The 14002-nt window shown below is 36.9% G+C and overlaps 1 protein-coding gene across 31 annotated transcripts in view; it reads right to left on the minus strand.

Annotated features, from left to right (window-relative positions):
• auts2a (activator of transcription and developmental regulator AUTS2 a) overlaps positions 1-14002 on the minus strand; it is a 761138-nt gene that overhangs the window by 176939 nt on the left and 570197 nt on the right. For all 31 annotated transcript variants that reach the window (XM_073914868.1, XM_073914858.1, XM_073914863.1 and 28 more), the window contains one exon: positions 12026-12055. In XM_073914868.1, the coding sequence (XP_073770969.1) occupies positions 12026-12055 (30 nt within the window). The remainder of the gene's footprint in view (positions 1-12025; positions 12056-14002) is intronic.

The following is a 14002-nucleotide window of genomic DNA, read 5'->3' on the forward strand; positions in this document are numbered from 1 at the left end:
TCTCTCTCCCTCCAAATCCGTCTGCTGTCTTGGCAAGTCTGAGGGGCTGTAAGGTTGTCACATAATTTTGGCGGTAGGCCCCTATAATGAGTGCTAGCCTGCCCACCCGCCCCCAGGATCCCGGCCATTAGCCTTCCATACACACACACACACACACACACACGTGATCCATCTCCCACAGCTCTGGCATTTACAATGCTGACCTTGCTTGGAAATAACAAGGATCAAAATAGCCGTCGACCATAAGAAAGAAATTAAAGAAATAAACACATCATTAGGAATAAAAGAAACAGGGGGGAGCAGCAGCGGGCAGCTTTGATGGAGACGTGTCTCGTTGAGGGAGGCCGGGCGTCCCAAGCATCAATCACACTGCCAGCCCGCAGAGCCCCTGGCCGGCTCGCCAATGACCCGGCTGGGGAGTAAAAAGAGAGGGAGGGAAAGAGTGCAAGAAAAGAAGCCAGTAAAAATTTAATGCACTCGGCAGAGCGGTCATGTCATACTTGGTTATGGAAAATAATCCCAGATGCTTGCAGTGGCTGAAATGGAGCTGTTACGTGCATGCCTCCTAACTCCGTCTGACAGCCGTGATGTACGACTACCATTACCGGAAAATATCACTTCAACTAACCCATGATCCGGCTCCACTCAGGGTCACATTATCCACGAGGAACAAATTACAGCACTCCCCCCGCCGCTTCCTCCCTCCCAGCGCCCCCAACCCCAAAGTAAATACAAATTTCCTACACGGCCTGGTACAAATGCGGGGCGATACGTTAGCTATGACAACGCTCGGCGGAGTGACGGAGATGATGAAGTACATGACAAATCACGGGCTGACAGGCCACTCTACAGCAATCAGCCTCTGTCCCGGCCTCACGAGCGCCCACTCAAGCCTGTAAACACCCCTCCGCTTGCTCCCCTCCTTTTCTCAGATGCAGGGAGGGCAAAACACATAATCTTTTACCGCTGACAACTCGCTCGCGAAGCTTTATTACCCGCCCCGTTTCACCGTGTGGCGAGAAGATAAAAAAAAAAAAACGTTTTATGTGCCAGCGCTCTGGCTGAGTGATGGAGAAACTAATGTGCCTCTCCTCCTCCTCCTCCTCCAACCGCCTCAAGGCAAACATCGTCAGTAGACGGAAAGAGAAGAAGGGGAAAAGATGGAGAAAAGAAAGCCTCCATGTACTCATATACATATACATATGGCCAAAGCTGTAGTCTTTTTTCGATTACAAATAACTGTAGGTAGTTATGCAAACTATTTGTAATTTTTTATGTCAGGCGACCAAAATTCATTGTTTAGCCAGTGTCTAAGGACAATGTTATTTTGATGTCCAATAACAATGTCAAATTATGTTGATATATGGTAGATTTTAGGTTGTGTTAGAAACTGACCAAAATCCAACGTCGAGCCAACCACTTAAACCAACGTCATATTGATCTCAAATACTGACATTTATTCTTCGGGTATGGCAACTAAAATCCAACGCCTAATAACGTCTTTGGTAATATCCACAACTTCAAGCTGTAACATCATTAGACATTGATATTTGGTTGATTTTAGATTGGCCATTGGACACTGACATCAGCCTGATGTTGGGTTCTGATGTCAATCCAATTTTAATTTCCAAACAAAATGCAGCTTCCCCATGACGTTGAACTACAACGTCAATGTGACGTCATGTTGTCGTCTTGTGCCTGCTGGGTGTTAAAGACCACTTCGGTCATCATACAGTAAACATCCGTCATCTTCTCATCAGTGAGACTCATCTGAGCAGTCTCTGGGTCAATGTGTGTAAAGATTTTGGATATCTTCTTGTACACTTTCAACGCTTCCAATAGTTTTCTGCAATTATAAATCGCCTACGTCTTGAGGTTGTTCATTATGATGCGATGTACCCTCTATGTGCGATTTGATTGGACAGAAATCACAGGAATGATTTTTCTAATCCCGACACACAGGAAATACTAAAGTAGTGACTGCAGGTTGAAGGAAAGTATTGGAGTAAAAGTACCAATACAGCACAAAAGAATTACTCAAGGGAAAGTAAAAGTACACATTTGTAAAACTACGTAGTAAAACACAATTTCTGAGAAAAACTACTTGATTACAGTAGTTAGTGTTTTTGTAATTTATTATTTTACACCACTGATTACTTTTTTTAAAAACAAAGGTGATGCCATTTTACTTATAAAAAAATTATACGCAAAATAGTTGTAAAGTATTTTAAATAATAACATATTCTACAGAGTAAAAAGCTTGGCTGTATAAACATAAAATTTGAATAAAATTCCAACAAATTTAACTTTGGGTTAAATAATAAAATGAAAAATGTTGGTGTGTAATTACAAGTATATTTTAAAATCTCATGATCAGAATTAGAACTTTATTGTCAGTGTAGAATCGTACAAATAAATTAGTTTGGTAGCTCTCACCAACAGCAATAAGAGATAAAGAACAAATAAACAAAAACATTAATGATAAACAAAAAGACAGAACACAAGATTTAACTGTTTAATTAAATAGTAGCACAGTCCTAGTGCAGTAATAGTGCAGTAAAGTATTTAATCTAGAGTACTTGTAATCTGCAACTATTCCGCTGCATATGGGCAATCGTGGTGTTGTGTCAAGGACACACACGTTTTCTAAAGCAACAAAAGTGCAGGTCTCAAATGAGAGGCGAGCTAGTAAAATTACAGCACTTCTCTGAGGCAGACACTAATAAATCTGCAACTGCTTTCAAATGGTGTCCTCTGCCCTTGGCCACACACAAATGGGGGAAGATATGTAGGAAGGAATGAAGGACCTGTAAGAAGGGCGAGGGGGCGAGGGGTGTTAAAAGAGTTCAGCGATAAAGGTCCTCTTATTTTCCCTTTTAAGGCCTCATCAAGTGCATTAAAACGCAAGAGGACGTTAATTTGGAGCTAAAGGTGGGATGCTTTAAAGGTACTTAAGATTAATCTGTCCATGCTTGTGCTATTTGTCATCTCCAGCTACCTCTTAAAGGTAATGGGCTGATAATTGATTAGTACACATAAAACCATTTTCAGTACGCTTTGTGCTCTCTGTGGTTTCAATGATGTTTTTAATGGGTTTTAGCATTAAACATGCAGCTTCAGGATAGGAATGCTTATGGTCTTATTATGATGCGGTTTAAAAAGATTATGTGTAGTTAAAGGAAGTACATTTAATAAAGAAAGATCCTAATGATATAATATATCACATGATAACTGTGGAAAAGATAAAAAAGGAAAACGTGCAGTGACTCAATAATGTGGATTCATTGATTCTTTTAATATCAATGTTATGTCTTGATGACCAAAACATTCATTTTCTATCTGTGCTTATTAGTATATCGAGGGACATATCGAGCTATATCATTTACAACTTGATATAAATATGTTTTGGTACTAAACATTTTTGTAAATAAAAAAACACTCATCTATATTCATTCATCCATTAATTTATCACCAATCTATTCATTCATCTATCAATCTAGTCATTTTCCATCCGTTAACTTATTATACATACATCCATCCATATCTATCTTTCCATCTTTAAATTAAATCCTCCTTTCATATTATCCATATCTATCTATCTATCTATCTATCTATCTATCTATCTATCTATCTATCTATCTATCTATCTATCTATCTATCTATCTATCTATCTATCTATCTATCTATCTATCTATCTGTCTGTCTGTCTGTCTGTCTGTCTGTCTGTCTGTCTGTCTGTCTGTCTGTCTGTCTGTCTGTCTGTCTGTCTGTCTGTCTGTCTGTCTGTCTGTCTGTCTGTCTGTCTGTCTATCTATCTATCTTTCCATGTATACATCCTTCTATCTATCCTTCCATCCACCCATCCATCCATCCAATTATCCATTAGTTTTTCTCTTTTGGTTTGATTCATTTCTTGAAACAGAAATTACATTCTCAAAATTCTAAGATCATTTAGCAAAACAGTGTTACAGTTTAGCACAACACTATAGCTCACTTGCAAAAGCTCATACCTTTCCCAAAACAGTTCACTCGTGTCAAAACTAAATTTCCTTTTCATTTAAAAAGTCAGTGCCCCTGAAATGCTTCGTTCTTTAGCCTTGTGTAAGCACTGCAAGTCAAAATGTTTAAATGTTTTGTCATTATGGCAAAGGACCACTAAAATATCCCTCATGTTCACCTTACAGTCTTAGCCCAGTCCTTCATTGACAAAAAAATAGGATTTTAGGGTAAGAGTAGCCTCCAAGGTTTGACATCACACATTGCACTTATACTGCTAAGGAAATGATAACTCCTTTTTTTATTGTAATGATCAACCACACACAAAGTAACTTCCATTCTAAAAGTAACATTCCTATTGATTGTACCATACTTCTTTCAGTGTTGTATCTGTATTTGTTGTAATGTATTGTTATTATTGCAATAAAAAAATGTAAAAAAAATAAAATAAAATAAAAAAATAACTTCCCTATATCAGAGCAAAAAGAATAAATAGCTGTAATAAATTATAATCAAATGTTCCAAGAATTCACCTACTGTATGGTATTCATGTTATTTTGGTCTTGACTAATTTTGACAATTGAACAGACTATTGTGCATGTAACAACATATACAGTGAAATGACTCTGACACATTTTGGAGAGAACAACCATTAGACTGAGAATTAACAATCAGTTTAGATCAACAAGATCTTTTCACTTGGAAATTGTGCTAAATGTCGGCTATCTGTACTTAATCATTTGCAAAGATGTACTAAGACATTTGCATTTCGATAAAATAAATAAAAAATTGAAGTCTGTTGTAAACAATTGCCAAGTGGTTTGGAAGTTTGTCCATGTTGTTTTGAAAATGTAATTTCTGTTTCAAGAAATGAGCCAAAACAATGGAGAAAAACTGTAAATAAAATATATTTACATTTAAATATGCCATTTTTTAAATACACACACACACACACACACACACACACACACACACACACACACACACACACACACACACACACACACACACACACACACACGCATTGCTTTACAACATAGTCTTTTTTTAAATTGGTTGCTAAAACAATATTTATTTGTAATCATTCCTATACAATCAGCAGAAAAAAAAGAAAAAGAAGCTGAATCTAGTTTTATTTGAGTTTTTAATCCTCACATTTTCAGATCAGTAAAATGAGCTACAGGTGTACAGCGATGTGGTGCAAGTCCTACTCAAACCTGCAGCCTACAGCGGCTCATGTGTCAAGAGTCTGAGTGCACCCCACCGCACCACAGCTCAGACATAAAGAGGGATTCAGAGGGTAGAGAGGCACTAAGCCCGAGCACATGTGCTGATTTGTTGCTGGCTAAAGTCGGCACAGATTCACTTGAGCCTCAACGGTCTTTAAACGCTCTCAGATGGCGCAGACCTGTTAGTGTTAACTGCGCCATGAAAAGGGGACGTTATTGGATCCGGGCAGCCGCTGAACATCAAACAGCCCGTCAGGCACTGGAATCTCTCTCTGCCAGCCACAGCAGACATAATAATCCCCCTTGAGCGGCTGGTAATGAGAAGACAGGTCCTACCTGCTCTCTCTAATAACACACACTTTTTCGACACACAAATCAGGGCAGGGGGCGAAGGCCTGAGGTTTGGTGGGGGAGCAGGTGAGAACAAGATCCCTGGCACATCTAGGGAAGGAGAACCAAAGTAAAAGGGGCATCCAGGGACCCGAACGGAGCCAAAAGCCTGGAAGGGGGTGGCCAGCCGCTGATGCCAGGGCCAGCAGAATGCATTCAGAGCATTCTGGAGCCTGTTCGGCCTGCATGCTGCCAATTCATTCAGGAGAGTGAGCCAGAGAGGGCAGACAGCAGGACGAGGGCCGGGATCCAGCTGGAAGAGGCCAGTGCCGCATGATGAACAGCGTACAGACTGTACCATTTAATAAATCTCTCGCTCTACTCCAGCGAACACAAACGAGATGTCAAAAGGCCATTAAACACTCTTGCACTTCACACAACACGTCCATGTCCACACACGCATGCTGCTCCCGTTAACGCTCAAACTACCCGTTTAAGAAATCAAAACAGTTACTTGGTCAATTCATTAGCATTCATGTTAACATCATTATTTATAATCGAGTTTAATAAAACACCAGTACAGCAATTACACTAATTAATCAAAGCTATGTGCAATGGGTTATTATTTCTGAGTGCTTATATGAATTGAAGTGAAAGACAGAAATAGTTTCTGACATGTTTGTACTACATTATAGAGGTAGATAGATTGAGCTAGGCAGAAGATAAAGTGATATATATTAATTTACACAACAGTTCTGTCTGGTTCGTGATTCTGATTGGCTGATAGCTGTGCAATATCCTGCAAATAGCAGCACTAATACAGTCTCTTCACTCTTGTGTATTACTCCGCCCACATACAGCAACAAGCAGGAGGACACTCTACAGGTTGACAAATATTGCAGCTGTTGGACAACATAATGCACTTTTAGGCTTTTTTATTCGAGAATTTAGTTGTTTAGACTATAACTATAGTGTTTAATTTTAAGGATAGTGCCTATTTTAAAATATTTATAATTTCGGAGATTCAGCGCATTGGCCATCATCAGCCTGTCTGAGCAGACCAAAGAAAGTGACAGCTGACGTTCCGCCACAAGATGACGAAACAGATTGCTGCATAAGCCATTAGAGGAAGAAAAACTTAGCGTTTTCTTAAGGTCCGTTTCAAATAACAGCTGAACAAATCATTCTAAATCAGTTAAGTGACATTTCCAAGTCGATTTTTCTCTTTTGTGTTTTGTAGTGCTGTATTTACACCACTGTAACTAGTGATGTTTGCGTTGCTTTGGATTTTTCGGGGTTGATTATTGAGATATCTCGATTGCAACAAAAATACTGGGAAATCTCTGTAGACTGATGGTATTTCATGCCGTTTAGTCTTATAATTTTAAAATGTAAGCAAAAATTACCTGTTTTGTCATCCCTTTAGATATTATGCTAGAGAATCATTCCAATACTAGCTCTATAGTGACGTTTGTGAAATGGTAACAGTTACTTCTGTTCTGACGTCAGCTGAAGATGTGAAGGATTGGTGGAAGAAAGAACTTCCTCAAACAAAAGGATTTTCCGACTCTCCGTGTTGGATTTTCTTTTATATATACATTTATATATTATGCTTATAACTTTTGTAAAAACCCAATATCACACTAGTATGGCTGCATATCGCCACTGATGGTGGGCACTGAGGCACTGGTGACGATATACAGCCATATCACACTACTACTGATCGCTTCTGATATTGCTCATATATAAATATTCAGTTAAGCGTTTTCTTAAGGTAAATTAACTGCAGCTCAACAAATCATTCTAAATCAGGTAAGTGAAAATATACAGTTGAAGTCAAAATTATTAGCCCCTGTGTATTTTCTTCCCAATTTCTGTTTAACGGAGAGAAGTTTTTTCAACACATTTCTACACATAATAGTTTAAATAGCTCATTTATTGTTACTGATTTATTTTACCTTTGCCATGATGACAGTAAATAATACTTTACTACATATTTTTCAAGACATTTCTGTACAGCTTAAAGTGACATTCGAAAAAAAAATAGCTTAAAGGGGCTAATAATTTTGGCCTTAAAATGGTGTTTAAAAATGAATAACTGCTTTTATACTAGCCTAAATAAAACAAATACACCTCCAAAACACAAAATATTATCAGACATGCTGTATATATATATATATATATATATATATATATATATATATATATATATATATATATATACACACACACACATACAGTTGAAATCAGAATTATTAGCCAACTTTTTTCTTTTTTATTATTTATTAAATATTAAGTATAATATTTAATGTACAAATTCTGCTTTTTTACTGATATGTTTCTATAGGATTTTTAGTTCACTTAGTAGACAATAGTGGTAGAATGTTGCTGTTAATCCATAATGTAATTATATTTTCAGATTTATTTATTTATTTAATTTAAAAGCCTGTGCCATAGGAAATGCAATTATGACACCCCTTCCCATGCGGAACTCTTTTGGCACATTAAGTAGTGTGGACATGCACTGTCATTGAGGTGAAAAGGGAGAGGGAAAAAGTCTCACTCTTATCATTCTTACGGTCAGAGAGTGATTTCTCCAGAGTGTCTTTTTTCATTTCCTGATTTGGGCCGGAGGAGAATAAAACGAGACAGTTTGTCTGTGGATGAATAGAGCTGACCCATTAATGTGACAAGTCGTCCTCCCCTACGGCTACTGAATGTATACTATCCTGGACCGGCTACTGCTACTGAATCCATTCCCACACATGCAAAAACATTGCAGATCTGTCGCTTATTGCTAACATAGCTCAACACGCCGGCGGTTTCGTAAACACATTTTAAGAGCTATTGACAGAAAGAGATCCCTCTGAAGTGTTTGCGAATGTGAAAGAGAGCGCTCTTGTTCCTTTGTTTACCTAATAAACCCTTCCATTGTTTTGACACATAATTAATCAAAGGCAAGAGAATGACATGACATTGTGAAAATCATTAGAGGAATAATGAGAAGCAGAAGCGCAGCGAGCAAAACAGCGATTAATGTCTTACAGCGCACATCTCCGCCATGCCGCAACAAAAGGCCTTTGAGTGACATCGCTAATTCGACTCGTCGTCATCAAACAACAACTGCTTTAAAAACAACAAATGAGAAACATTGAAAAAGAACGAACAAAACAACACTTTGTGTAATCGTGCTGATGTTCCGTAAATATGTGGTGCGATGCGTCTTGTAAAGCTTTTCATAGCCTCCATCACAGTTAGCCTAGAGCCTATTGTATTCAATTAAATCCACGTGTCTCAACAATAGCCTAATTTTGTTGTAATAGCACCATAAATCTGATTGATATAATAATTCAGTTCCACCAATTGAATGTCAACACCATCATGCGCTAAGTTTTAAATACGTCTGCAGGAATTGTTATACTTGGATATGTGTTAAATGTAACTTGTGAAGCTTGTAATGGCCCTTTTCGCATTTCGCACACCATTTAGTCATTCATAATTAATGCAGAGTTAATTAAGGCCTTCTCACAGTCATTAACGAGATGGTAATTCTAATTAAATAGAAACACACTTTTAAGTAGAGTCTAATATTGGATTCTCATTGATTCAAGTTTGATTAAAAAAGATTAAAGATCATTTTAGAAGCGCTATATGAGGTAATGTGGTATTAATAGTATTGATAATGGCAGAGCTGTGCGTTTTTTTTTATGTAGATTTTCACATATGCGTTTATTCTACCAGCAAGCAGGATATTTAAATGAATAACAAACACTAATTATTATTAATGAAAGGATACAATATTTATTATTTTCATTCCTTCTCTGATAATGTCTGATAATTGATGCCTCGGGCAGAATATCATTAACCACACATAAAACCCTGTCCTCAATCGTCCGTTTCAGCTGAAAATATGCTAAAGAAAGCCAGTATACATGTAGTAACTAGATTAAAGAATAAAAAATAATAATGATTGCATTGGATTTAGGGAGTAATAATTATATAAATCATCCAAAATGTTGAAAAAGAAGAAAACCTAATTAAATAAGCTTATAAAAAGGGCAGGTTTTTTTGTGGTGTGTGTACCACCCACTATAGAAGAGATAGCACATGATGGAATGATGGACAAATTTGTCAGTATAATGAACCACGACTGTAATCCCCTTTTGAATGCAGTCCAAGCTCAGGATTAATTCAGCTTAGGTGTTTTTACCAACAGTGATCAGATGACCAAAGTCATACTAGATGAATTATGCTGAATTGTAATAGCATTAATACTGTAGATACAGTATGGACTAGTGTTTATTTGTTGTTTGAAACGAGTTAAAGGTGACCAAGAATTTCCTTAATATTATTGCTTTTTTAAATATGTTATATATTTTATAATATGTAGAGTGAATGTGAATTTCCCTTTGAGATTAAAAAAAATCTAAACAAACAAATAATCAATACATATTGCTAATTGCTAAATGTAGTGTTTGCATTGGAGCAACAGAAACAGCTGATTGGTCAAGCTTCAGTTTGAGATCTTTCAATTCAATCAGTTTAGCCAATGAACATAAGTTACAACACCAAAGAACACAGCTGAAATGCCAAACCACATCCATGGTGCCTAAAGCCCAGCTTTGGCACAAACAACAAACAAAACTGAAACTTACCTGGTTAGCTGGCTAAACCAGCTTCACAGTCAGGTGTTCTTGATTAAAACAAGCCGAAACACAACAAAAAACTCCACACAAATCTTGAGAGGATCCTCATAGAGTGGCATTAAATGCTGCTTGGAAAAAAGTTATAGGATTGGTGATGGTGATGCTGTGTTTTATAGAAATACTTGAATATCCTGGGAAGTCTGATCAATAGAAATTAGATCTGATGGGTATATGTATGGGTAGGGAAAATGAAAACTACAACTAAGACTATTGGTTAAAACACATTTTCAATAACTGAAAAAAAACCCCATAAAATTAAACAACTAAAGCTAAATAAAGCTGGCAAAAAGTAATTCTGTTTTCAGAATTAAAAAAAGCACTCATTCTTTGGCAGGAAACCTGATCTGTAGCTGTTTTATTTGTACCTGTAGATGATGCCTTTACAGTCAAACACTTTACTCGAGTGCATGATTATATACAAAATTCACATTTTATATATAGACATTGCCAAAAACACGTAAACTAGGCATATTTACCACACATGAATTCAGATGTACAAGCATCTAAGTGTCATGTGAAAATTTATTCTAAAATCATGTTGGTGGCAATGAAAAGGCCACCATTAAAGTAAAATTACTGGACCTAATCTAAAACTAAACTGAAATGTACAGTCAATTATTATTGAAATAAACACAAATTTACAGTGAGACCGTGCAGACTGGATCCTTCTGATTGATTCTTACATGCAATTCATTGGCAATAGAATAGATAAAAACATCAGCATTCAACCACCAAAATCATATAACTTTGGGCATATTATTTACAGTAATAAAGCAGCTCTTTATTTTTTCATTCTGTTTCGCTTCCCATTTGACAGCATGAACCAGCCACCATACTGCCGAGCTGGCCCTTATGTAGCATCACCATTGGACAAAAACAAATGCAGTAAAACGACATATGTAAATTTGCAGTAGTTTGATGCAACAACTACCAATGGAAGATTCTTCACCTGCAATTGTATGAAAAACTACTGAAAACTAACCACAGTGAATCAGTGACATTCGATGATGCAATCGCTTTTAAAAAGGGCTTTGAAGTTTTTTTTTTATATTATTATTTTGGAATATGTGAAACTATCCCAGCACTTTAAAGGAATACTCCACTTTAACAAAATATTCTCATTTTAAAACTCCCCCCAGTTGAATTTTACCATCTTTGAAGCTATTCAGCCGATCTCTGGGTCTGGTGGGAGCCCTTTTAACTTAGCTTAGCATAGAGCATTTAATCAGATTAGACCATTAGCATCTCACTGCAAAATCGCCAAAGATTTTTGATATCTTTCCTAATTAAAGCTTGACTCTGCTGTAGTTACATTGTGCACTAATAAAAGTTGCTATTTTCTAGGTCAATATGGCTGGAAACTGTACTCTCATTCTGGCGTAATAATCAAGGAAATTTGCTGCTGTACCATGGCTGCAGCAGGCGCAATGATATTACACAACACCTGAAAATAGGTAACTTCCAAGCTGACTACTTGCTTGCACAAGGACCATGCTGGTCATGCAGCATAATACAGAATACAAAATGACACTAAAACATTATTGAAAGTCCTTAAATATTTTTGAGTGAGATGCTAATGGTCTAATCTGATTCAATGAATTATGTTAAGCTAAGCTAAAAATGCTCTCGTCAAACCCAGAGATCAGCTGAATGGATTCAAAACTCAACTATATACACTAGAGAAGTTGTAAAACAAGCATATTTTGATTAAGATTTCCCATATTAATTAAAAAAGAAACAAGAAACAATTTCAAATGGTCTTACCTTGTCTTCTTGGTCACTCTCACTGTCACACTGTAAGACAAAGACAAAGGTGACATTAGAACTGTGCTAGATGTGATGGAGCTAACCCCACCCCCACCCCCCACCCTGGTTTTAAATATAAAGTCATTATGAAGTGGAAATCTGATTTCGGCAGTCTCGCACTGCACAGCTCATCAGCAGAGTAATAAAAGTCTAAGCAGGAAAAGGCTGTTCTTATCTCACTCAGTGGCCAGGCCTCATTACATCTGCCTATTACCACCAGCAGGGCTTTTTTTTTATTTTTTATACCCAGACACCAACTAGAGTACGAGTCAAACTATCTTCACGTCTCATAGACCACAGACACACTGCAGCTAAATACATCTGTCACTCTGCAGCTGAATGCTTAAGCATGCTCTGTGTACACAGTCTGATTGTTTACATGCATTTGCAAGCAAATTCATTCCCGAAATCAATCAGAAAAAACAAATGAACTGATTATTTGTGTTAAAAATAGCATTCAGACTTTTCAGTTGTTGGCACTGAGGAGAGCAGGCTTTCTGATTAGTTGGGTTCTGAATCATATTCTGGCTGCATGCTTTTTTATTCAATAAAAATAATCAGTTTGATTTGATTTTGATTTATCAAGGGTAGCGTTTCAGATAATTTAAAACTTATTTTGAACTGCTCAATAATAGAACCAAAACATCTGTTTTTGATCAACTAAAATAAGCAAGTTCTTAGGAATCATTCTTGTTCTGAATCTGTTAACACTGATCACAATGTGTTTTGATTCACTAAAAATGTTATCATGGCAAATCAAAAATATATCATGATAGTCATTTGATTATAAATCAGACTACACTGATCAAACTGTTTTTGATTCACTAAAATCAACCAGTTCATCAGAGTAGTTTGTTTTGTGTTAGGTTGTATGTTTCCGATTAAATAATATAAGCCAGTTCATTAGGAGTCTTTTTTTTTCAGAATCAGACTACATTGGTCAACTTATATATATTCTTGATTCACTAAAAAAAACTAGCTTGTGTTCATCCGTGATACTGCTGTTTTTTACACTACGTCTGATTCTGAATCACAAGATCATATGATTTTTGTGAATTTTTGTAGTGTGGCATGGTGGCTTAGTGTGTAGCACTGTCACCTCACAGCAAGAAGGTCCCAGCAGGGCCAGTTGGCATTTCTGTGTGGAGTTCGCAAGTTCTTACTGTGTTCTCATGTTTTTTTTCCAGGTGCTCTGGTTTCCCCTACAGTCCAAAAACATGCAATATAAGTAAATTGGGTAAACAAAATTGGGCGTAGTGTGTGAAAGAGTGTATCGATGTTTCCATCACTGGGTTGCGGCCTGAGAAATATAAAATCATAAGTGGGAACAGTTAGCAGTTTAGTCTGCTGTAGTAACCCCTGATAAAAAAGCTGAAGCGACTAAGCTGAAGGTAAATTAATGAATGAATGATTTCTTCATTCATTCATTTTCTTTTCGGTTTGTTCTTTATTATTCCAGGGTCACCACAGCAAAATGAACCGCCAACTTATCCAGCACATGTTTTACGCAGTGGATGCAACCCATCTCTGGGAAAAAAGTCCATACACACTCATTCACACTCATACACTACAGACAATTTACCCTTCCAAATTCACCTGTACGGCATGTCTTTAGGCTGTGGGGGAAACCAGAGCATCCTGAGGAAACCCACACGAACGCGGGGAGAACATGCAAACTCCACACAGAAGTTCTAGAAGATATTTAATTTTACAAATGTGATTTACATTTTTATTTCTCTGATGTTGTGAACTTTATTTTACTAATGGGTAATTATCATATTCCTTGTTGTAAATGGAAAACATGTAGGCCCTCTTTTAGATGTTTTCTTTCTGAGGTAGGGAAAGTGTCTCAAAGCTTCAAATACTTCAGAAACCAAAATAAAATAACTGAAGCTCTATGTTCTTCATTTTCAGAATATTTATTGTTATAGTGTT

Source organism: Danio rerio, chromosome 10 (assembly GCF_049306965.1).
Source record: "Danio rerio strain Tuebingen ecotype United States chromosome 10, GRCz12tu, whole genome shotgun sequence".
Classification (NCBI taxonomy): domain Eukaryota; kingdom Metazoa; phylum Chordata; class Actinopteri; order Cypriniformes; family Danionidae; genus Danio; species Danio rerio.